Source organism: Halichoeres trimaculatus, unplaced genomic scaffold (assembly GCF_033239565.1).
Source record: "Halichoeres trimaculatus isolate MK-OKI-2021-1 unplaced genomic scaffold, fHalTri1.1 fHalTri1_scaffold_1, whole genome shotgun sequence".
Taxonomy (NCBI): Eukaryota; Metazoa; Chordata; class Actinopteri; order Labriformes; family Labridae; genus Halichoeres; species Halichoeres trimaculatus.
The window spans coordinates 27,125,529-27,150,656 of NW_027437179.1; the positions used below are offsets into that span (position 1 = coordinate 27,125,529).

General features: G+C 38.9%; 1 protein-coding gene across 2 annotated transcripts in view; it reads left to right on the top strand.

The window, feature by feature from the left end:
* The window catches only part of cfap20dc (CFAP20 domain containing), a 38,950-nt gene that overhangs the window by 221 nt on the left and 13,601 nt on the right, over window positions 1-25,128 (top strand). The window contains exons 2-13 of one of the 2 annotated variants that reach the window (XM_074678436.1): window positions 92-181; window positions 574-667; window positions 765-837; window positions 1,677-1,791; window positions 1,919-2,066; window positions 2,398-2,544; window positions 5,408-5,559; window positions 5,678-5,771; window positions 7,119-7,229; window positions 10,387-10,706; window positions 21,081-21,455; window positions 23,197-23,427. In XM_074678436.1, coding sequence (XP_074534537.1) covers window positions 92-181; window positions 574-667; window positions 765-837; window positions 1,677-1,791; window positions 1,919-2,066; window positions 2,398-2,544; window positions 5,408-5,559; window positions 5,678-5,771; window positions 7,119-7,229; window positions 10,387-10,706; window positions 21,081-21,455; window positions 23,197-23,427 — 1,950 coding nt within the window. The remainder of the gene's footprint in view (window positions 1-91; window positions 182-573; window positions 668-764; window positions 838-1,676; window positions 1,792-1,918; window positions 2,067-2,397; window positions 2,545-5,407; window positions 5,560-5,677; window positions 5,772-7,118; window positions 7,230-10,386; window positions 10,707-21,080; window positions 21,456-23,196; window positions 23,428-25,128) is intronic. The other variant, XM_074678518.1, reaches the window with a different exon arrangement.

The window sequence follows — 25,128 nt, forward strand, 5'->3', positions numbered from 1 at the left end:
GTGTAACGGACTTTTTGGGTCGGTTTTAAGGTCGAACGTAGAAGGGAAAGGGTTCCAATTCATTTTGAATGTGTGGTGTTGTCTCTGGCAGGGTGGAGCAGCGGTGGAAATCTTCAGTGGCCAAGGAAAAGACCCTGTAGCTAAATGGAAGCTCAAGGGAGGGCCTTCAGCCATACATAAGGTGGGTCAAGCATCATTAAGCTATCGATTCTGGTGAGAAAATGCTGAAACATAAAGTTACACTTACCTGCTCTGTATGTGAATAACAGAGCATGCATGAATGTACTGCGAAGTACAGCCTGGCGTCCAGTCCAACTTTATTGTAGGCTCTGTCCATTCTAAATCATTACCACAAAAGCTTAATTAACCCTTAGGATAGAAGAAGTAACACTTTTTCAAATGATAGGTTTCAACCTGTTAGAAAGGGCTTAAATAGACGCTGAAATTATTACCAGATATCATCACAGTTGAAAAGTTTATATATATTTTTTAAGTGGTTGCATAAAGAAAGGAGCAGCCCACAATAGCGGTGATCCTTTTCAAAGACTCTTTTTGTATTATGTCTTTCTTTAGGAGTATGATAAAGAAGTCAAGGGATTTGTTTACTGCCTGGAGGGAAGCAGCCAGACAGTCAAGATGCAAATACCAGAGAATGGGAAAATGTCTCGTAAGTCACTACCGCACCGGCTATCATCAGTAAATGATGTTTTCTTCTTCTCACATGTTCAGATTAATTCGCTCCTTTTGCCTGTGTTTTTTCGCAGTTGGGCTTCTCCAAAGATTCTTGGTCCTTCAGGTGAATATTCCTCAAGTCAAAGATTTTTCAACGGAGCTTGTGTAAGTATAGAAGCATTTTTTTTCAATATGAGTATTATGAATTTATTTTTTTTGACAGCACATTACCACTAACCCTGATCAGCAAAGGAGACTGTGCATGTGTAGATCTTTATAAATCTGTTATTAATAGAGAAAATTCACAACTGTTCTGTGGCCCAGTATGGTCGCCATGATAGTAATGTGAAGCTTTAAATAGCATCCCCTTATGTAAGAGAATAGCTAATACTGTAATGCACATTGAAATACAGATTATAATTACTGTATCAAAGCAAATTCCCTTGGGTCTACTGGAAGAAAGTAAAAGACAGCTTGTTTACATCTAGGACAGAAGCCCCCTTGAGCCTCTTGAAAAAAATGCATCATATTAGCAAGCACTGCTCAAATAGCTGTTTTGATTAAGATGTTATTAAATGGTTTACATGCTTTTATCCTGCCAGTTGAGGTAAATTGGACAAGGTTGTATACTAAAAGGAAAACCAAGTTATGAAAAACATTTTAATTGGTGTACGTCTCTATCCTTAAACACAGAAATTAGAAAGAAAGAAGAGAAATATCACCCAATGAGAAACAAATGATCAACTAAACTTGTTTACAGCATAGGTTTTCTTAATTTCTAGAGATCACTAGTAAAACATAAGGGTTATGACATCTTTTACTATAAATCACTTTTGTATTTACTGAGTCAAGATCATTTGGACTAGCTTTGCTGTTGTTTTTCTGATACTGGTACAGATAAAAACCTCTCAGAAATTTTGTACAACCCCAGCAGCTTGTGCCTTTCTCTGATCATGACTTCCCTTCATGCTTTGAATGTATTTTCTGTTTCCTGCTCCACACAGAATAACTGATTCCCAGCACCTGAAAAGAAGACTTCACTTATCAACTGTGCACAAAGAATTGTCTGCCACTCTTTTGCACGCAAAGATACCTCTTGTAGGATTGAAACGCAATATGGTTTGTGATAAACTCACCCTCCTTTTGTATGAGCTTCTTTTTTATTGTTTTTTTTTTTTTTTACTTCTTATGGAAGCTATTGAGCTGTCTTGAAACAATGAAAAATCCTCTGTTTCTTTTGTTGTAGTGGTCTACTTTGTGCATCGACCTTGTATCATTCTCCAATGAACTGTTCAAGGGATTTTTGTCGCTGGATGGCATCACTTTGTTTGCTACCTGTAAAGTCCGCCGAATCCTCACTATCAAACCAGATCCTTCAGAAATATCAGCTGATGGTAATGAGATTCATCACACCTAAATTTTTGATGCTGAAACACAGGTTGTACTGGCTTACCTTACAACCTCTCAAGGATTTTTAATTTAAGAGCTAAACTGGCATTTATATTGAGACAAATGGTCCACCCTCTTTAATGATAGTTGGTGCAGCGCAACATTCAAAACTAGCTTGTGTGCCTACCTAATCTATTCAGTGAACACAGCCTTTGAATTCTTTGTTTTTCGGTCAGATGCACCTTCGCCTTTGGACCTTTGCTGTTTTATATGATGAAATGATAATATTGTTATGGTTGGTGTATAATTACGTCCAATGTTTTCCTTTTATTGTAGACATGTTCCTCAGTGGAGCTGGTGTCACAGACTTGATACCTCGTAGTTGTCACTTCCCACCAGGTGTCAGTCACGTCATGCAGGTGCTGAACATGCAGAGTTTACAGAGGGCAGATGTGAGGGCTGGACTGTTGAACTCTGACTGTGGTATGTAAAATGGGTTTAAATCAACTTTAAATGAGCAATAAATGGAGAAGAAGGGAGGGCAACAAAGTAAACTCATCCTACCACTGAACAAATGTACAATTATAATGCATTACAAGACAATCTCCTCCACATTTACAAACAAAATACCAAAGTAATTTCATTTAGTGGCTAACCATGTGATTCAGTAACAAAATAAACATGCTTCTGAAAATGCCTGTTCTGCATCACTTGTTTTACATGAAGCTTTTAGGAGTTTTTAACTAAAACTAACAGTGAGGAAGCAAACTCAACCATTTGCAAAACATTGATAACTTCTTTATTGCAATCAGTGTTTCATGCCTGTAATCACTGCCTGAAAGTAGGTGAAGTTTAATGTTTTTGACCCCTTGATGCATGTTGTCTCATTTGTGACATACCCTGCCAGGTCTGAGATGACCTTTGTATCCCACTAATGCCAATTGATTTAGAGCTTACATACACCAAGGATCATATCAAATGCCCTATGTTCCAATATATTAGTCAGAGGGTGAATTTATTATACATGTATGTACAGTTTAACTGAATTCTAACTACTGTATGTGCTAAATTCAGATTTACAATCTCCACTCAATGCAGCATCTCCAATAATTCAAAAACACACACAAAAAAAGATTTTTTTAAATAAAATTGTAAATTTAAATAAGTCAGTAGAGGGTTAAAAACCTGTAATGCAGTAGTTATTGAAGACAAGTGATAGATTTGATGGGAAAAAATGGCAGGATACGATTTTTGTGAGGAAGATGAGTTACTCGTGAAAAGGAAAAGATCAGAAAGGAGAGAAATAGTCTGACTGTCCACAAGGAATACAAAATTCAGCATCAACTGTGTGACTATGGATTGGCCTTGGACTTTGATCAAGCAAAGTAAAAAACAAAGTGCATCAGTATTTGATGAATACTCAGGCATCATTTTGCAGTAATAGATTAGGATGGCATTGGATGCCCCCACACTCATTTTTGGATAAAGAAATAATGAAGTGTTTTTTATTGGGATATATGAAAGAGCTAAGTTGTACTATAAACCATGGACAGCACATTAGTCCCCCCTAAAGTGAAGCCAAAACATTAAGAGGTCTACCTAGTAACAAGCTGCAGTCAAACTAGAAAAATCAAAACTGTATACATTTTTCTAAAATATACTTTGCTAGTAATATTTTAACTATGAACACAGTATCAGTTCATGAAAAAGTTACTTTTAATGACAAGGGATGTTATCATCATCCCTACCCGTTTAGCAGAGTAAAGAAGGAATGGCTAGAGAAATCACAACAAACACCAACACAACAGTCATAGAATTTTCTTCATCATCAAATTTCTGTTTCAGTCTTATGAAAGAATCTTTATTTTCCTGTGAACTGATTTAACCTGTTAAATACCTGATTTACTTCAATAAAAACCGAGACATCAATCCACCAATTAGAATGTGTCACCGTACGTTTTGCATCTAAAATACCTGCTTCATTTTTAAATAGCACTTGTGCTGTCCACATTTGTGTAGTCATTAAGTTGATACAAAATGCAACTTTAACATTACGGCCAACTGTTTTGCTAATCTTCTCACCTGAGGAGGAGATATTCTTTCAGAATGCACTCAAAGGAGGGTGAAGAGTATAACAGCAACATCGTATCCATGTTTTGTTTTTGTTTTTTTTACAAAATACCAGTCATAATCCTCTGATTAAAGGTTCATTATACAAAGAGAAGCATCAAAATGGTGTCACATAGACAAATTGCTCTATACAAAGAGACAGGAATGATAATCGATTTGTTTTCTTCATCTGAAATTCCCGTGGTTCTCATTTTTGAGTTCATTTGCACCTCACCTGTTCTCACTGAGCTGCAATTATCTCCTTATATGAGAAGACATGCACCAGTAATCCAGTTCCGCCGCCTCTCTGGCCTTTTTTTATCAGCGCATATTTATTTGTTCTGACAGCTGTCGAAGTCATGTTGAGTCAACCGGTAATGCCCAAAGAAGAGAGCAGCAACTACACACAAGAAATGGCTTTTCATAATTAGCATCTGCATTATTAGCATAACATTTCTAATCATAATTAAAACGATTGCTATTAAAGTAGGCATACAATTTCACTGTGACGAAGTTGCTCGGTGAACGTTGTGGCTCCAGTGCCCAAACTGTCAGAAACTGTTAAAAGTAAGATGGCAGCTCTTGTCACGCAACAACAAACAAGCCATCGTTATCTCAAACACCATGGATGGTCTGTTTTTTAAGGTCACTGTATGATCACATCAAAGTCCCTCCTCAAGTATATTTTAGACTATTAACTTTAATACAAGAATCTTCTTTCCTCTAATACTCTGCATTCTTCTGGATGTGTAAGTTTAAATGACTGTAAAATTTGCTGACCCTCAAACCAGGGTCCTTTATACGAGTCTGATGCATCAAAGGAGTGTCACAGTTTGTTTTTCACTCTCAGGTCTGATTATATCACAATGTTGGTTTCATGTGTTTTGTGGAAAAGAAGTGACGGCTCTCTGCTCTGATGAGAATCAGACTGAAAATGTGTTTTAGCAACAGTGTGCAGTCTGCATTTAAAGGCATGATGACATGAAACAGATTAAGAGACCAAAATAGTCACCGACTCAATAAGAACAGCCTGATTGCAACAATGCATTTAATTAATTAATTAATTTATTTATTTTAAATTTAAGTTGTACTAGCCAGGTATTTCAAGTCAAAAGATTTTCTCCAAACAGCGCAAGGTCATCTTCTTTTATGATGTCTTCAACCACTTGGGGATACTAAGTGAATTAAAATCCTGTCCAGAACAAAAAAAAAATTAAATGCAGTAATGTCTTTTCAGCTCTTGAGAAATCTCCAATAACCAAAGCACCCAGTACTCAAAGAACCAGGCCCCGGGCAGTATCACATGCAGCTGCATCCTCCAGGGTTTCAGGGTCACCCTCACGCTCCGGAAGAGAAAGCAGCACCAAGTTGGTTGGAATGGAAAAGCATGTAATCTCAAACACATTAAACACATGAATTGAAATATATATGTCTTGATTTGGAGCACAGGTCAAGTCACAATGTTTTACCAAAATAGAAAATGCCTCTGTTTTCCTTTGCCCCTTAGGGACCCCTGTCTAGCAGAATGAACCAGAAAGTTGCAGCAGAGAGTCAGAGAACTTCCAACCTGTGTGCACCAATGTCACACGGTCCACCTGAGGGTAAATTTTCATTTCTTTCATACTTTAATGAGGTATTCATGGTTTCTAGGCATAAGTGTGCCCTGGTGACATCTCATCAAGATGCCTTATCTACATTTGACTTTTGATCACTTTTTTTTGGTTCATTTGTGCTGTTGTTTGTTTATAACCTTACCTAATTGACTGACATGAGATTGTCCACTTCAAAGCTGCCTTTATTAAATGCATTTGGAATAAAATGCAGCAAATACACATGCACCCCAAAATGATTCTTGCAGTGCATAGGCTAGCCTTGGAAACTATGTCTTGTTGGCAAGTATAGAAGTAGCTGAAATAAAGCAACACAGTTTACAAATGTTTATCAGCCAGGAAACATTATGTCACTGAGTAACGTCTGACAATGACAAGCACATGAAGACTGTCTAAAAATGAGAGAGAGAATATGTAAATGGAAAAATGGAAGTTATGACCCTGAACAGACCACTCCCACAACTGATAGTCTGCAAAATATTTTAATTTGTGTCCGTAGGCACATTTGATTTCATTTGAATTTAACAAGTTGATATAATAAGAACTTTAAAACAGTTTTGAAACAACAACAACAAAAAAACTCTATTATTTGATGTGTTCATCATTATTTCAGATCAAAGTCGTTGCTTTCATAGAGTCAAGCTTTTGGCTTCAAAAAGTCTTTTTGCAAAACTAATTTTTATAAAAGGAAGTCACAGTGTTACATTACTCTTGTCTTATGTTTCGGCCATTATTCTGCTGCTACAATATGTGGCAGCAGAATAATGATGTTATTTCACCTGCTGTTTTTAGCATGCAGTGAAAATGTTCTTTGTGGTGATATGACCTGCTGGTGTGTGTCAATTCACCTCATTAAAAATACATATAACGAAGTTCAGGCTTGTAAGCATGTGACTGAAGTGTACTTCCTGCTGTATAAGTGCACATTCCTACTGGTACAGCTCTTTTTAGCCCTGAGTGCTCACTATTATTCTTCTGAGAGCTGTCCATCTGTAAAAGCATTACATGAAATAACAAACCAACAAAACAAGAGCTCTTACATTCTCCGAAGCACCTTATAACAGCTTTTACACCACTGGTGATACACCGCCCTTTGAGCATGACTGAATACAAAAAAAGGATGATTAAGACTTCCTTAATTCAGCTGAACATAATGTAACTGGATGTGTTCTGTCTGCACTGACTGAATGTGAGAAGCTTAGTTTGTAAAATGGCTTCATTAATAAGGATTCTTCACTGTGCATAATCAGGAGATATAATCCAGGCTTGACTGAATAACATTGTTTTTTGAATGTTTTGTGTTGTGAGGGTTTTCTGACGATTAAGTGCTTTATGTAGGAACATCTGGCAGTTTGCTGCCACATCCACCAAAAGACAAAGTATCTGACAAAGTTGGATCCAAAAAGCTGCAGGTCCCCAGTACTGGAAAGGAGAAGCCAGCACTAATAGGTATACTGCCTGCACTGCACATTATACTCTAACATTATGGTTTAAAGAACGATATGGTGTGGTAAATGTTTGATTTTGGGTAACAGCTCCTCCTGAAGATGTCGAAACAAGTGGCGAAAGAAGGAGAAGAGAGAGCAGGCCAATTCTGACCCCAAGAGAAAGGACTGAGGGCCTTACTGCAGACAAGGCTGGACACTTTAACACTGAAGCCTGGTTAATACTTCTGAGTTGAATCTTCATCCTAGCGGCCAATGCATGTCGCTCTGCAATACCCCTCCAAAACACACTAGGGCAGTGCCATCTGGGTAATCACCATAGACTGTATATAGAGTGGACAGCGTGGCTCTGCCATTTATCATTGTACAGTTTTGAAGCTAAAATACCCCCATCACAGGCGCAGCCATTGTAGCAGTTGTGCAGCCAGTCTGCGCAGTAGAGACGATGAGGGATTCTGGGAGAATCTGAGTGGAGCTGGGTGACAAAAATAATATATAATTTTTTTTTCCTTTTGAGAGTCTAATCACGTCTTGACTTTACCTTCCACAATATTTTACAATCCCTGAAAAAATACACGAGAACGGCATCTGTCAATCAACGTTAAACGTTAAGAAAAGCCTTGTTTTTAACCTTTTATAACTATTGAAAACAAAACTTTTCAGAAAAAAGCGGACTTGAATACAAGATAGCCAAATGATATCTTCAAATCACCACAACAGTTTGACGTGAGAAACATTTCTACGAGGTGTGTTAATTTTTTAAAAGTTTGACCACAGCCCATCTGGAATGGCTGGAAAGCCGGATTTTTTAACCTATACTGCAGCCAGTCACCAGGGGGAGCAGTTTTTGTGGAGACCTCACTTTGAGCCGAGCAAGCGGACGTTTATTTTTTTTACAGTCTGTGGTAATCACCAGATTGTCTGATTCCAGTCCCATTACACTTTCTGTTTGCTTGTTACACCAGGACTTTAGTAATGGTAAAAGCAGGTATTTTCAGTGTACTGAATCAGTAGAATCAGTTCAGCAAGATTATTTGTTCAAAAGATTTGTTCAGTGAATCATTCTATACTTCTCTGCAGCTCTGCCTGGGAAAAGGAATTCATTCAGCTGAAACACAGCTGTACGTTTGTTCCTGCTTGTGATTTTACTGATAACAGAATAATTGGTGAATGATTGGCCAATGAGCTGAGTTTTTAGTGGGATAAAGCCACAGTTTGCCATTTGAAAGCAGCTAAGAACAATCACACTTTCAGGGCAGGCAGCCAATCACAAGGAAGAGGAGTCAGTGCAGCCAGTGAATGACCGACTGACTGAACGTAAACATGCAAGACCAGCCTCAGTCACACAGAGTCAACTGTTAAAGAGTCAACTGAGTAAAAATTAAGTTGGATACATAAGCTGTTTGCAAACTTACAGCGGCGATAAAGAGCACACATTTTCTAGCGGCCTTCGCTAGAATAAAACATTTGCTTCATACTCAATTTTGGAGAAATGAGAGGAAGATGTACGGACGGGCTTCAGCTACACAGGGCCCCTGACTGACTCCGACCTGTTGGTTTTTCAGGGCAGTTATATGAATAAAATGTAATCTTATTTCATGGATCAGAGTCCTTTAAAATAGTGCATGGACATTAATGATCCTCATTCAGTGCAGCATAAGCCATGGCTTTGCTCCCCTTTTTGAATTTTATATTAACCACACTGAGGCTGTTTCCCAATTTTTTTCAGAAGAGCACCCCTGCTTCAATCCAAAAATCTTCCACAGACTCACACTGACTGCAGCATTGTCCTCTCAAAACGAGCCCCTGTTCTCTGAAAGCTCATTTGTAGGTGTTTCTCTGTGGCAAGAAGCTTCTTTTTCTGCAGTCCCGGCCACAGACTGAAGGTAGTCAGTTCATTTATGGTAATGTGGCACATTAAATAAAAGTCAGAGGGACATCTCCAGGGCCTGGGGTCTGCCACACAGAGGGCAATTAGAGGAAGTGATTATACTGTGGAGAGGTTCAAATGTGCTCACTCATACAGAGAGGTGCTGCTTTCTTTGAGCTCAGACCTATCGGTGAGTTTAAGGTTTCAGTGTGTCTTTTAGTGTGTCACATAAATGGACCGAAACTTTTACTTGAGATGAGAAACGTTTAACCCTCTTCACTTTAAGATACAACAATGTACATCCAGTCAGTGTAACAGCATCTTCTTTTTTCAGAGAGTCAAATGACTGAAGCAGTCTGGAGGGAACATTTGAGCATAAAATAGGTTTCTAAACCTGTTATCTCTTGTTATTTCCTTGAGCCTGTGATTGCCATGGCTGGAGGCATTATGTTTGCATTTTGTCCATCTGCCTGTTTATCCGTCCGTCTGTCCATCCATCTGTTCCATTCATATGAACATGATTTCTCTGGAGCACCTTGAGAGAACTTCCTGGACTCAAGGATAAACTGATTAGAAGTTTGTGATCCAACACTGAGATTCCTGCAGGTTTCCTATTCTTCTGAGAGCCTATTGATGCAAAATCCCCTGAAAAGAAGCTGCGTATTTATTGAAGTTTATGCAGAGGTAGTGACATAACTTGTGCTTCTTGACTTGACTTGTCTTGCCTCTGTCGTTGTGTACTCCCTCTGTAGCTGTTTTATGACCCCTCCATGTTTATATTTGAAGCATTATTTTATGCGATGAAGACATTTTCTGAGTTTTTATTTCTCTTAATGAAGTTACAAATCTGCACGTTGACTTGTTGTGGCAGACATACAACCCTGAGGCAGTGCTTCTTGTTTATGAAGCTCTTTCATTTCTTGAGTGAGTTTCTTTGCAGTAAACTGCTGTTATTGCTTCCGATTATGCTGTTTATTTCATTATGTTTTCATAAAGGTGATAGCAAAACAGAGCTATTACCTTAACCTACAAAAATGTCACCACAGGAGTAATTCATGAGGATGTGTCGTCAAGTATTGGAGCTCATTACAAATATGCATATTTTTATAATGAAGGAATACTGGCATGTAGTCGACAACATTTGAATAACATCAGTCACATGGTGACTTAGTCAAAAGTGATTTATCTTTCATTATAATTAAATGCCTGTCATTGTTCTTGATTTAGTACACTCTGAATCCTCTCAATGATTAAGTTAAAAATCTCTTCTTTGTGTTTGTTTTCTTCGTAGATGAGTGTAGCTGCAGCCCTGACAGGGAAAGTTCAGAATCCGCCTCCACACCAGCTAAGTCTGCCTCTTGTTTGCACCATCCAGCTTTGTCTGCTGACCTGCGGGTCTGCAGCAGCTGCGAGAGTAATGAGGGGTCTGAGCCTGAGTTCACTCTGCAAGAGGTGTTCACTTTCTTATCCCAGCCACACTCGCCCAAGCGAGGGCAAGGCCAGGGCAACCAGGAGAAGGTGGGGACGGACGATGGGCAGGGTCAGAGCGGCAGTAGGGGTCGATACGGGGCCAAGCCTGAAGATGACTTCATCGGCAGTGAAAGTGATGAGGTATGAGAAGAAACGCATGCATTCTTCATACTACATGTTCTTCAGCATACGGTATGCTTAAACCTTAAAGGTCACAGCGGCTTTTATCAGCACTTAATTTTCTAAGAGTTCTGAAGCTTTTAATAAAGAAAAGTAGATTTTCTTTTTGCTGAGCAGGAGAAATAAGCTGTTCAAGCCCAAGAACAATATTACCATCTTCAAAGAAATGCTAATTGCTTTTACTTATTTAAAACTTCATAATAACGCACATAATTCAAAGCTAAGAACTCCATTTAATTCGCAGATGATTAGTTCAGCTTTAATATTTTCCTTTGAAATCAAAGTTATGTATTATGTGCACCAGGTCAAAGACAAATTCCACTTTATAAGAAAGAAATAGAGAAAAAACATTTGATGGCAGTGTATTTTGAATTTTGCATCAGCCTGATACTTCACAGTTGTTTACCTTTGTTGATATCTTTCAGATAATTCTTGTGTGATGTGGGAAACAAATGATGTGTGACTGTGTTCAGTATAATTCACATCAAACATAAACAAGTCAAGCAGGAGACAAACTGCCCTGAAACAGTAGATGTCAGGTTTGGTATCAGTTTGTCCCCGCATGTTGCCATGAACAGGTAGAGAAACAGGAAACAAATTTGACAAAGCTGAAAGAAAAACAGCTTCTGTTAAAATAAAAAGCAGATATTTCTATTAATGACCTCTGTGAACTTCCGGATTGGTCTTTGTCTTCTTATCCAGAGTTTTTTTCACCTGTAGACTATGGTTACTCCCTGGTTTAGAGAAACATGTCCTCCTCTGTTGAAGGTGCAAATCGATTTCAATTTCCATGCCTCACATTTTTTTATTTTTTAAAAGAAAATCAGAGCTTATAAGAAAGCATCAGGGCATCTGACAACTTTGTAGAGAGTGATGTGCAGCCTTGATCTCCTCATGAAAAAATAAGGGCATATGCAAAATGTTTGAGTGGTTTCCAGCTCATAGATTGTAGCTAAAAGATGCTTCTCTCAGGGATCATTTATTGGAATTACAAATAGAAATAAAAATATATAAAGTGACTGTATTAAAAAGCTGTGAATGCAAAGAAAATGAATTGACGAAGTTAGAGTTGTAACATTTCAAAATAAAATGACACTCAAAAAATGTGTTTGAGGGGTGTTTAAAGGATCACATCTTCAAATTAACACATGAAAATCAGGTAACACTACCTAGTGGTATGAACTTATGCAAAGGAAGAAGCTTGTAGTTTGGTTTTCTGATCAAGAGTAAGCAATGAGATGCAGTACACGTCATTTAAAACTATCAGAATGAAGAAGTGCTTCTTTAGCTTTACAACTTTTTTGTAAAATGGTCACTGTTTTTCTATAAGTGGGACCAACCGACAAATATGTAACATAAAGCACAGATGCCGCTTCCTTGCACATCCGAAGAGATCAGAGGATGAACAATGAGAGTGTGAGTAGAGCATATAGGCAGGGGCGCACAAAGCTGGGAACTATATTTTGCCTCTGATGTGAGATAACGTACTGTAGGATGCTGAGAGGTATTGAAGCATGGACTGAAAGGATTAAGCTGACACACAAAGAATATTCCTTCAGAGACCTTGTTGATTTCTTTTTACCTGCGGAAGCTTTGTGGAGCTCTTTGATTGGCTAACTGTAAGTTTTTTTTGCAAGAATGCTAACATAGAAATGTAAACACAATACATTTTTCTGTCAGCAGTTTGAAACTAGTTAGCTGTGATCCTGGGCAAAGTCATGAGGAGGCTCTGGAAATGAACACATGTACAAATTGCACAGAGATGTCGGTAATAGACATGACTTTGCTTTAGGTTTATATTTGTAAAAAAATGCATTCAACACATTTAACAAACTTTAAGCATTCAGCGCTTTTCAAATGTCTGAACACCACTTTTTATGTTAACAAGCAAACTTCATTGTGCAGCTTAAACTTTTCCCTCCTTTCACTAATTTCAGTGAGACGCTGTGTTTACAAGACCACTGCTGGCTTTCTGAATTTAAAAAAAAGAGAAAAAAAAAAAAGAAAAGAAACTTCTATATTCCATATTTCATTATTGTTTACCAGCTAGAGTTAATCCACCTGCCTCAGCTTTATCGCTGACTTAAGGAAGAAATGTCCTCTAAAGTCCAAAGGGATTAAAAGGATCCCTGTGTAAGTCAGAGCAAACTTGCTGTTTTCATGACAAACCACACCAACTCTTTAAAAAAATACAGTATCCTAGCATTGTGTGACTTGATACCAGCATATGGTTGCGCTATAGTATTTATTTTATAAATGACTGAAAGCAAAGAATTACACTTTTAAAGTATAAAAAAAAACAAAGAAGGAAACAAAGAAATTATAACACTTACAATGTTTGCAGCTTTCCGACCCCCTCCTCTGGACGTGTCACAGAAAAGGGAGTTATAGCTGTACAGCAATCAGTTATAGTTTCTTGAAAGAATGCAGGGACTGGTTTAAGTGCCTGAGTTTAAGGTGATAACCAAATCCATTTGAAGTGAGAGATTTATAATTTCCTCTGGTCATAGTTTGACAGGCCATCGTCATCATCATAATCAATTTCAAACTAGGTTACTTCTATAAAAAGAGCGTAGATTATCAAACTAATGAGAATCAAGGGAGCAAGAGTTAACACAGGAGATACTGACATCTGAAGAAATATTTATGTTTAATTTTTTTGTAAAATGTCTTATGAGACAAAAGATGAGTGACATTCACTGTAGAAGACCAGAAAAATGTTGTGTTTCAGGAAATTAAAAGAGAAGAGACTATAATATGGAAATAAAGATCAAGGAAAGTAAATATTCAAACAAATTGGAACACAGTTAATGTAAATGTTAGGGTCATCTGCATATTGAAAGAAAGCGTGCGTGTTTGGGTCTTCCTTTGCTGCATTGATCCTCACAAAACTCTGCTGCTCCTTGAATGTCATCATTGAATGATTCATGTTGCCTGAGTTAGGACTGAAATCTGTTAAGTGGCCATTAACATTTAAAAAAAGATGTCAAGTCAAAATAACATCATTAATTTTTTTTTTTGAGTAAAGGGAAGGTCTTTGATTAGTCAGTATTGACAGGCTCAGGTTTCCCCTCATAACAGGAGGCAAAACAGTTTTAACAGTTTTCAGAGTTGTTACAAAGAGGCTCCTGGAGTGAGCCATTGACATCCTTTTAGCATTTCAAATTCCTAGAAAAAACATTTTGTAAGGCTGATCGGTAAGGTCTGGAAGCAGCAGGTAAATGAAGTAAAGTGCTTTAATGAATCATGTGAAGCTCAAAATGACTGCACACAGTCAGAAATCTCTCTATAGTTGCAACAGTTTTTCTGTTTTTTCTGAAAGGATAATCAAAAAAATTAACGAAAATAGTCATATTTAATAAAAGAAAGGACACGTTAGGGGGTTAGTTTGCTTTTAATAAGTGTTAATCATGTTGAATGATTAAATGAGCAAGTGTAACTACTGATGCTAGAGGAAAAATTAAATCAATGACAGAAATCAGCTCATTTAATAAAAAGTTGTCTGAGAATTTCATGTACCCAACTTCTCTTTGACAAACTTTTTGACTTCTGACATCTGGGATGTTTATCTCCAGATACACAGTTTTATTTTTCTTAGATGCAATATTGCCTATAACTTTTTTTCATTGCAAAACATATAAAAACATACAAATTCATTCAGAGAAAGCAATAACACCACATGATAACTTTGGGCATTCAAACAAGTTTTAAATACAGCATCACCTTTTCTGTCGGGTTAAAGAACATTTCTCAAACCACATACGAATTCATCTCACTGAAGGAGAAGTGGTTCGTTATTAAGCCAGTTTTCTGCGAAAAACATGAGATCCTGGTTTGAAAAAAATGTAACAAGATCAAAATATGAAAGAACTTGTTAGTGTTTGAATATTCAGCAAAGCTTCTTTTGTAACATCGAAGGGTTGACCTTGGCTGAACTTTCCAAAGAACTGCTGGTGGATGAGCATGGTTTGATTAAAGAGTAGAAGTCATTTTCTTTGACTTATCAAGTCAAATTCTGAGATCTGTTCACCAAAAAAACCTCAGAGTGAGAAATAAAGATGGATGCTGAGGCAAGGGTTGCGGGGTCATTGAACTTGAGTAGTGCAGAAGAAAGAGAAGGAGGAAGAAGCGAGTGGGGTTTGGGAAGGTGAAGAAAGTGAAGTCTCACAGGAAGCAGTTGGCTCGTGGGTGGACACTGATTCCTCTTGTCGTTGGCAGAGGGAGCAGATGGGGGACTCGGGGAGTAAAACAGATTAGAGATGAACAGTTTGAGGCAAGTTCCATCTGCTCTATAGAGATGTATGTGGCCCCATAAAAAAAAGTTCAAATTATCGGTATAGTGCAATTATAGAGGGAGCATGCATCTCAGATCTCAGGGTGCTGGGATCTGGCTGCTATTGGCATCTTAATCTTTCAGGGAAGTGATTCATTTTAGGCTTTGTGCTTAATGACTTGCATAGATGACTTCTACTTCGTCTGCTAGCAGCTTTTCTTTTTCTTTAGGTCTTGGTTGCATTTTTCAGCAATGTGAATTGAAATTATTAAAGTATTTCCACAATTCAATTAAACATAATGTACACTCACCGGTCACTTTATTAGGTACACATGTCCAACTCGCAACATTTCTATTCAGCAATCAAATGGCAGCAACTTAGTACATTTTGGCATAAAGACATGATCAAGACAATCTGCTGCTTTAAAGCGAGCACCAGAATGGGGAAGAAAGGTGATTTAGGTGACTTTGAACGTGGCAAGGTTGTTAATGCCAGACGGGCTGGTCTGAGTATTTCAGAAACTGCTGATCTACTGGGATTTTCACGCACAACCGTCTCTAGGGTTTACAGAGAATGGTCTGAGAAAGAGAAAATATTCATTGAGCGGCAGTTCTGTGGGCCAAAATGCCTTGTTGATGCCAGAGGTCAGAGGAGAATGGCCAGACTGGTTCCTGAGCTGATAGAAAGGCAACAGTAACTCAAATAACTACTCGTTACAACCGAGGTCTGCAGAAGAGCATCTCTGAACACACAACACGTCCAACCTTGAGGCAGATGGGCTACAGCAGCAGAAGACCACATTAGGTGCCACTCCTGTCAGCTAAGAACAGTAAACTGAGGCTACAATTCACACAGGCTCACCAAAATTGGACACTAGAAGATCGGAAAAACGTTGCCTGGTCTGATGAGTCTGGATTTCTGCTGCCACATTCGGATGGTAGGGTCAGAATTTGGTGTCAACAACATGAAAGCATGGATCCATCCTGCCTTGTATCAATAGCCACGGTTACATGAGGAGTTATTTGTCTTTCCGAATGGAATCTTTCTGAATGACTTTTCAGAAAACAATAGTATACAATCTCTGGTCTACATGCACCGCTATAATCAAACATAATAGTCAATGGGGCATGCGCAAACAAACGTAAACAGACGTAAACAAATTGTGGAACGTCTCTAGTCGTGTCGTATATCTTATCTTAGCTTGCGCTGAAAGAATGCACCCTGACAACTTTCCATTTGAGTGGATACATGATACCTCAATCGGTTTGGGGAAAGGAATATTCCACCACTGTGAAACCGATTAAATGTCCATTCTGATTGGCACTTGTCTTTCGGAATGAGGTGTATACAAGGTTAAATTCTTTCCGTTTGAGCAAATAAACCAAATGCAAGTAGAATATTTGGGTCCATGCATACGTGGCTAATGGTTCAGGCTGGTGGTGGTAGTGTAATGGTGTCGGAGATATTTTCTTGGCACACTTTGGGCCTCTTAGTACCAATTGAGTATGGTTTAAAGTCCACAGCCAACCTGAGTATTGTTGCAGACCATGTCCATCCTGACCACGGTGTACCCATCTTCTGATGGCTATTTCCAGCAGGATAACGCTCCATATCATAAACCTGGAATCATCTCAGACTGGTTTCTTGAACATGACAATGAGTTCACTGTACTCAAATGGCCTCCACAGTCACCAGATCTCAATCCAATAGAGCACCTTTGGTATGTGGTTGAACGGGAGATTCACATCATGGATGTTTAGCTGACAAATCTGTAGCAACTGCGTGATGCTATCATGTCAATGTGGACCAAACTCTTTGAGGAATATTTCCAATACCTTGTTAAATCTATGTCACGAAGGATTAAGGCATTTCTGAAGGCAAAAGGAGATCCAACCTGGTACCAGTAAGGTTTACCTAATAAAGTGGTTGGTGGGTGTATACCTCACTAATATCACTTAATCACAGTTTCAAGCTCCGAGATTCTTCCATACTTATTCAAACTTGTGGTGTACGTGTCTTAGTCAGTTCATATAACAGGCCACTCTCTTGATACCATAATTTCAAAAATATATATCAAAAAACATTCTCTCCAACTCCTTGCAGCCGGCTTCATCCAAAAGTTGCTACCATAGAAGATTGTTTCTAGGCAGCAGATGAGCACAGCTACAAATAAGCCAGCGACAGGGAGCAGTGTGTATCACCGTGTTACTCGAGCATTCAGAGGAGCATTAACCCTTTTAAAAATGCTGAACCCTGACCCCTTCAGCATTTCATACTGGTTTATTGATGGATCACCTTTTGCTACCCATCTTTCACAAATTACCACCCTGTTAGATCTTGATATTGATATGTTGCCCTCCCACACAAGCTGGTCTGCTTTTGGTTTCCATCATTTGTTGCAGGCGGTTTGTTTCTTTACACAGCGCAATATCATCTTTCAAGGTGTTGCATCAGGCCCATGTAATTCTTTGAGCAAACATTTGTTCTCAAACAGAGAAGTATTAACAGCTAAACAAAGCAATAATTTCTGGTTGATTAAATAATTTGAAGTATTTAAGAAAAAGAAACATGAAAGCAAAAAACTTTCTAATTAGCTTTTCAGGGAAAATGAGTTATTTCGCTGCTCTATTCGCTGAAGGAATGCACTATGCCGTGGTGTTGTAAACTCATCAGATCAAATGCTTGAAAAATTGTGTACTACCGCAGTGGCTCACACACAACAAATTATTCTGACAGCCACAAAAACATAAGTCCTTTCAATAATACATATCAGTTTCTGTTTGTTCAGTCACACTTACTAAAATAATAACTTGCTAAAAGACAAGAGAAAACAAATAACATATGGTGCTGATGAGCTACAAACCCTGAAGGGCTTATGATGACCTTTCCCCCTCAAAGTAGCTCAGAGATGAAAGAAAACACCTCCAAACGAAACAGCAGACACAAGAGAAGAAGAGTCTGTAGTTCAAAGAGAAGATCGGCAATTTATCTCAGGAGAAACAATGTCTTTATTTGGACATTTGAAATGGGGCTTTGTTGTGTTTTTGTGTTTTCAAACCAGACGAGGAAAGACTAAGTATAATGGTATCTTTTCTTCTGCTGTATGATTTTGAACAATCAGCCCCATTAGTTTAACTGGAAAGATGCATTTTTAAAACTAGATTTTTGAATCTAATATAGCTTAACTACTGTTAGAAAGTTGTTTTCCTGTTTTAGAGGTTGCATATGTGGTAATTATTGTAGTAACGCTGCAAACTATCACCTCTCAGCTGATGAGCCAGCTGCTGCAAAGAAAGCTGATCAAGGTGAGATTATTTCTGTTTAATTAAGGGTTAAAAGGACATTTATGGCCACTGAGGGGGCAATAAAGGCAATTTCAAAAATAAGCAGGTATTAAAAATTATTTGTAGACCTTATTAATATCTATCCTTACATCTGTTTTACTGGGGAAGCCATTTGTTACATAATTGCATCACATATTCATGCTTGTATCAACATAAGTATCAAGACACATTTCATAATTTTAAGGCTAATTTAAATTGAAAATATAAGCCTACATGTAAGCTCTCATATTATTATTTGTAATTGTCAGCAATTATGTGCCTTAATATTTTTTTCAACTGTAATCCCAGGTATGGTTAGCAGGGGCAAACAATACTATAGAGCGACATGTAGACTAGTATTTGAAATAGCTTTGAATCTGGATTTATAGTTAAATACAAGGAATCCTTGAAGATTACAGATTAGCCAGTCATAAAAAAAGTATTTTTTCATCCATTAGGTATAGGGATGGGTACCTTTCACATTTGAAATGATACAGTACTGATTCCCGGTACCTGGCAATCGGTATCGGTACTCATCAGTACCAATTTTCAGTACTTTTGTGTGTTTATGTGGTAAAAAATTTCAATTTGTTTAATAATAAAATGTAAATTCATTTCAATTTAACATATTTATTCTACAGTATGTAAGCCTGTAATGCTGTGTTCATGTACAGCATGGAAAATCACCAACTCCTCCACTCCCTCGTAGTCACAAGGATGCATTTAGGTACCTAAACATGGTACCTTTTGATTATACGTGAGTCGGTACCCGGTACTTTTGACAGAAATCGGTCGGTAAGCACCTAACTTGGTACCCATCCTAAATTAGGTATTAAAAAGTCTACTCTAAAGGTGCATCAAGTCATGTGTCAAGAAAATGTTATCAGCTAATAAAACATACCCAGTTCTATAGTCCAACAATTCCCAGAGATCACATACAGGATCTATTTCTAAGTTCAGCATTTGTTAAGGTCACAGGTAAAGTTTACAGCGCTGGTCCCAAAAGAATGAGCGCTACACAGAGGCTGAGTTTACCTAAACAGTCAAGTGTGGTTGGCCATCTGACAACAGCTGTCTCAACCCAAGCTGTCGTCAGATTTCAAAGAAATGTACTATTGGAATGTGTAGCTGGAGACAGAAGCTAACTGCTTATCTGCTAGCAACCCTGAGACTGTACAAGAACACACAGGCAACATAGGACTGGATAAAATGCTGAGCGGAACCAAAGTAGTAAAAGGAAGAAGAATACATAAGATAAGAAATAATGTAACACAACCCAATCAACAAGTCGTACCAGACCCCACATGTGGTCAGGATCCCTTTTGGAAGGTATTGAAACACAGGTAGGGGGTTGCAAAACGAGTTTAGAGTTTGATTTTGATTTCTGAAACAAAAAAAAACTGATGAAAACTGAATATATCATCCATAAATGAAAAATATTTGGAAAAAAAGGGGTGTCATTTTTTGTGAAGCTCTGCTAACAGAAAATAAATAATCTTTTTCCACATTTTTTTTTCAGTCGGGGAAGTCATGACTGCGTCAGTATCAGTTGCAGGTTAATTAAAGAAACACTGCAATATATGCATATAGGTAGTTGGTTTTTCAGCTTATTTTGATATCTTAAGAGCTACTCTCTCAATGTTTGATTTTAGATCGGCCTATGTGAGTATTTATTCGGCAGGGGGTTGCTAGTTTCTGGCAGCACTCTGTTTCGGGGCTGCGGACTAAAAAGTTGAGGAGCCTCTGCTCTAGATCACAGCTGACATAAGCTTTAAACTGACAAACATTTCTTCAGCAAAACCATTGCTTGAACCTTGATGACACCAGATGATGAAACTGTAAGTAGGCACATTGTGCAACATCCAGGACAGCAGAGTGACATCACGACCAGATTTGAGCCCGATGTCGGAGAACAAACTATGACTCAGCTTCACTTTGAAAGATAGAATAGGAAACGTAACACGCCATCAAATATTCCTTCAGCGTCATTGTGCTGTGTTTATAACTGTGTTTTGACCCCATCAAACTCTCTACAGTTTTATAATTGGCCAACTTTTGTTTACCACCAGCCCAATGTTATGTATGTACACACTCTACTTGGTCATTTGGTTCAGCTGTTTTGGAGACAGAAATGTATTTTGCTGCAGGATTTTTTTGAAAAGTTTCCATGGTTGTTTTTCCTTTTTTCTCCACTCTAAAACTGGGTCACAATTTGAATCCACTGTTGTGAATCCAGCTGCCGTCCTCAGTGAAGGAGCCAGTTACAAACTTTTCAGAATCACGTATCTTTCAAGCCTACAGGGATGAGTGTTTGATATTCAAACATTTGGTTTTCAGCTGAGTATTCCTTTAATGTTGAAAAGAAGCATGCACTGTGTCTCTATTCGCTGTGTGTTATATAACCTGATTGGTAGGCGACAACTTTTGAACCACATCACTGAGTTTTAACTTTAAATCTGAGGGAGGGAAACGTAGGCAGACTGAAAGAGAATGCCATTAGCCTTTTTCTAATGTGGGGTTAATTTAAAGCTCAGCCACAAACACCTATTCAATCCTTTGACTGTTTGCCATCTTATCATCACAGTTCATCAAGCAGACATCTACCTAAAGGGTAGAAACACAATATCAAAGTTGTCAAGCTAACATTGGATATAGGTCATGACAAACCAACCTTTTTTATGGTGTGTTTTACAGTGATTGAGAATCAATGTTTGTGTGCTTCCATGCATTTCTTTAAGGATACCACCTACACAACTTTCCTTCATCAAAGAAGTTGCGCTGAGTCCAGCCCTTCCACTCCCAGATCTCCCGCTCCGTCCTCAGAGGTGCAGATTGAAGTCCATCCTGAATCTCAAATTAGGAACCAAACACAAAAAGAGATCAGTCCACCTGCTGCCAGTACACAGCTTGCACTCGGAGGAAGGCCTGAACCAGCTGGGATCATCCCCGTATGGTGCCTCTCACCCGGCACGGTACCCAGCAAACAGGAACAGAAGTGTCACCTACGGGGATCAGAGGTGCTGAGCCAGGTTCTGGGTGATAACAGCAGCGTATCACGTGTTTCTCTTTCCCCAAGACAAGAGCCCAAAGTGGAGGACCACACACAGCTACAGGTAAAGCTTATGGCTCTCATTTTAACACGCACCTGCTCCTGTCTAGAGATGGCTCTATGGCGCTACAAGTATACAACACCAGAGTATAACTGACTTTGATCCTGAAGTTACACCTCATTATTAACTGAATAGCTGTTTATTGGCCATCACCCCTAATTACCTCCAGTGTGAGATGCCCATGTTTGATGCTGCAAAAGAAATTGCCAATTTGGATAACCTCTGACTGTGTCAACATTCACAAAGCAAACAGGCTCATTATTTATCACACAGTGGCACTCATCAGCCAAAAAATCAGTTTGACATGCCAGCAAACACCTCCTATGTTTTGTTGTGGTAAGCTGGGTTGATTGGTGTGTATCACTGACACTTCTCAATATTTATGTCATTTCTTAGTAAAGAGGAAAAGCTAACACTTAGAAAATTATTTCCTTTGATACTTGTAAATTTTGTTTCCATGTAAAGGCATAGCTGAATTAAAACACGAGGAAATGATTATTAATTAATCAAATAACTGTGTAGAATGAAAGAGGGTGCTTGAAGTCCTAAAATCAAGGAAAACTGACTTTGCCGCTCTAGCCTTTAGCTTTTTTTTTAAGCGAATGCTTTCCTTTTATAGCCTGAAATAAACTTTTTCGTCTGAGCTTAGTCTCTCAAGGATCCCTGCGGGCAACTGTTTCCATCAGAAAGAGCTTTGATACATCCATTTTGTACTACTTGCCCAGCATGAAGCATCACGCAGACAATGTTATAATGTGATCTGGAAAAAATGATCCTCACTGGTAACCATGACCAAAGATAAAAATGTTTTTGAATGGAGTTTCCGGAGATCACAGCAAAGTTTGGAAAAGTATGTTCTTGTGATTTCCTCCCTCTTGGGTTGATTAATGCAGCCTGTTTGGCTGAGCACAAGTTTGATTTGACACTGAACATGTTTGTGCACAGGAACTGTCATCACCAGAGCCTCCAGTAAATTGGCTCTGATCAACAATTCTCAGTTTCATTTATTTTATTCTCTAGTTACCAGTGTCCGGAGTAAGTTTTTTAAGGTTTTGTCGCTTATTAAAAGCTCTGACTGTACTCTGTCTGGCTAATTCTCTTTGCCCAACAGCTAAGTGTGGTCACTGCTGAAGGCTTAAAGTGCTGTGCTGAAAACAGATCAAATGTGGGTCTGTTACAAATTGAGGTAGTCCGCTGCTTCAGTTGAAAAGATCCAGGATCACAGAATAGTCAAACTAGAGCGATCACAAGGCCTGAGGGGAGATCTGTCACTTGGCCGTTGCTTTTTTTGCATTTACACAACCCGCTGCTGGGATGTATCCCAGCATCCTTGATCAGTGCAGCTCCAGACTGCTGATTTGTGCCAACTCCAGAAGGCGGCATGCAGTGAGGGCTTTGACTGAAAGGTTGTCAGAGGGATATGACAAGGAGTTTGTTTCACTCCCTGCAGTCCTGGTTTATTGACTGCCATTGATCCAACACCAGGGCAACACCAAGCTTGTCACAAATCAAGTCGGCATGGTACTCTCTTGGATTAATAGATGTGCTCTTAAAAGACATTTCCTCAGAGGGTCAAAACATTGAATTATGTCCAGCAACTCCTTGGGCATTGTCAGCTTGCGTTCTGTTTTGGCTGGTAGTTTTTTTTTTTGTTAGTTGCAAAAACAGAAAACATAACCAACTTTTTGAATGTGTGCGTTGTGTGCATGTTCCCAAATAAGTTCCTGTTTTTTATGCTTTTAAGGAAAGAAAAGACGACACACCATACTCTGTCGATTCCAGCAACCACACCTTAAACCAGCTTAGCAGTCTGGAGGATGATGATGAGGAGCTACGAATGCTGGCAAGTCTGAAAAGAGAGCAGGAGGAAGATGAATGCAGAGCCTCGGGCCTCAGCGCATCTCAGATCCACCAGTGCAATGTCAGCATCAGCATTAGCACTGACGACACTTCAACCTGGACCCACATCTCCACGGTGCGCACTCTTTTATCTTTTATTCTTTACTTAAAATGAAACACTCATGTGCAGCTCATCCACTATTTACAATCATGAGCAGGTTGTCCCTCTTTCAGTCGCCCAGCCAGAATAATTTTTTTGACCCTGGCTGCTCCCCACGCTTGCTCATTTCCATTTCAAGCCCCCAATGTATACCACTGTAAAGTGCTAATGCATCTCTTTCTCCTGCATGTTTTCTGCATTAAAAAAGATTATGGAGATGGAAACGCATTAATTGGCCACTTAAAGCTCTTAAAAGTACACTAGCATAATATCTCCAGTGACTTCCTCCTGTGACTAAAAAATATTTAGGTCATTTCAAATTATCCCCACAAGTCTTTTATGAATTCAAAGATGGTATAGTTTGCTCTTGGCTATTGAAGGTCACTCAGATCTTTAGTCCATTAGCATAAGCACACTGCATTTCCCAAGAGGGAACAGTTCTCTTCCTGGTCCTACTGGGTCCACTGTGTGATCCCCTGTGATTGCAATCATTACAGATGGTCCAATTCTGGGCCTGTTAGCATTTCTGTGCACCCAGGTAGCCATTAATATTCTGAAATTCAAGTAGAACGCAATGGATTGAGGCATTACCACAGGGATTATCATTGCATGGTTCCCCTTTTGAGGACACAGGGATGCGTCCACTAATAAAAACATGTAGCTTTAGACCTTGCGGTAGGTACAGTTTTCCACAGGGACAGGATGAGATTTACATCTGACTTGATCTAACCCTGAAGTTATGTTTTCAGATTCAGCTGCAGTGCTTTACAATTCTAAATACACATGGCAACAGCACCACCATCAGCATATTAGGAAACGCTTGCAAATAAGGAGAGAGAAAGGATGACACAGAAAGACACCACACATTTCCAATTTTAGCATCTGTGTCTTATATTAAAAACAGGCACCGATGAGTGTCTGGGAAAGATGAAAGAAGACAGGGTTTTGGGATCTAGAAGCAGTCTCTGTCTGGGGCTTGGGCTCCTCCATGAGAACAGACAAACCCTTTCTTTTCCCTGGATGCTGTGATTCACGTGGCCCTGCTGTTGCCTTCTGTGCTGCTTCCGTCTGTGCTGCTGCTGCTGCAGCTGCTGTACCGGCCCAGACATAACTTCAGTCCCCAGATGATTGTGTGCTATGCTTTGGTTATTAGGTTTGAACACAAAAGAATCACCTTGCAGTTTGTAAGATTGTGCGAATCTAGATTTCAGACACCTCGATATGTGGTTCCAGGATGGATAGATACTGGGCTTTCTTTGGGAACACGGCAGTAATATGAACTGTCATGTCAGAGTGTTATTTTCTCTGTTGGACACAACGTCTGATCAAAGCTACAGTTGACAGACAGAGGAAATATAACACCCAAAAAGCAAAAATCCAAACAAAATGGGCATAGAAGAGAGAGCCTTCTTTCCTTTTGGCCTGAAAAGGCTGTTTGAATCATCACAGGGACTTGTGTTGGTTAGAATAGCCTAAATGTAATATTTTTATATTTATTATTTATATTACGAATGCTCAGAATAGCCATCCTATTCCAAACAATGCGCTGTGGTTACTGTGGACCACAGTGTTAGCAGTAGATCCTCCAAGTGCTAAAAACTGCAAAGTGGGGCTTCAATAGGTTTGGCTTATTCATCCATCACATCCCACATCTGCTCCTGTGGATTGAGAGCTAAT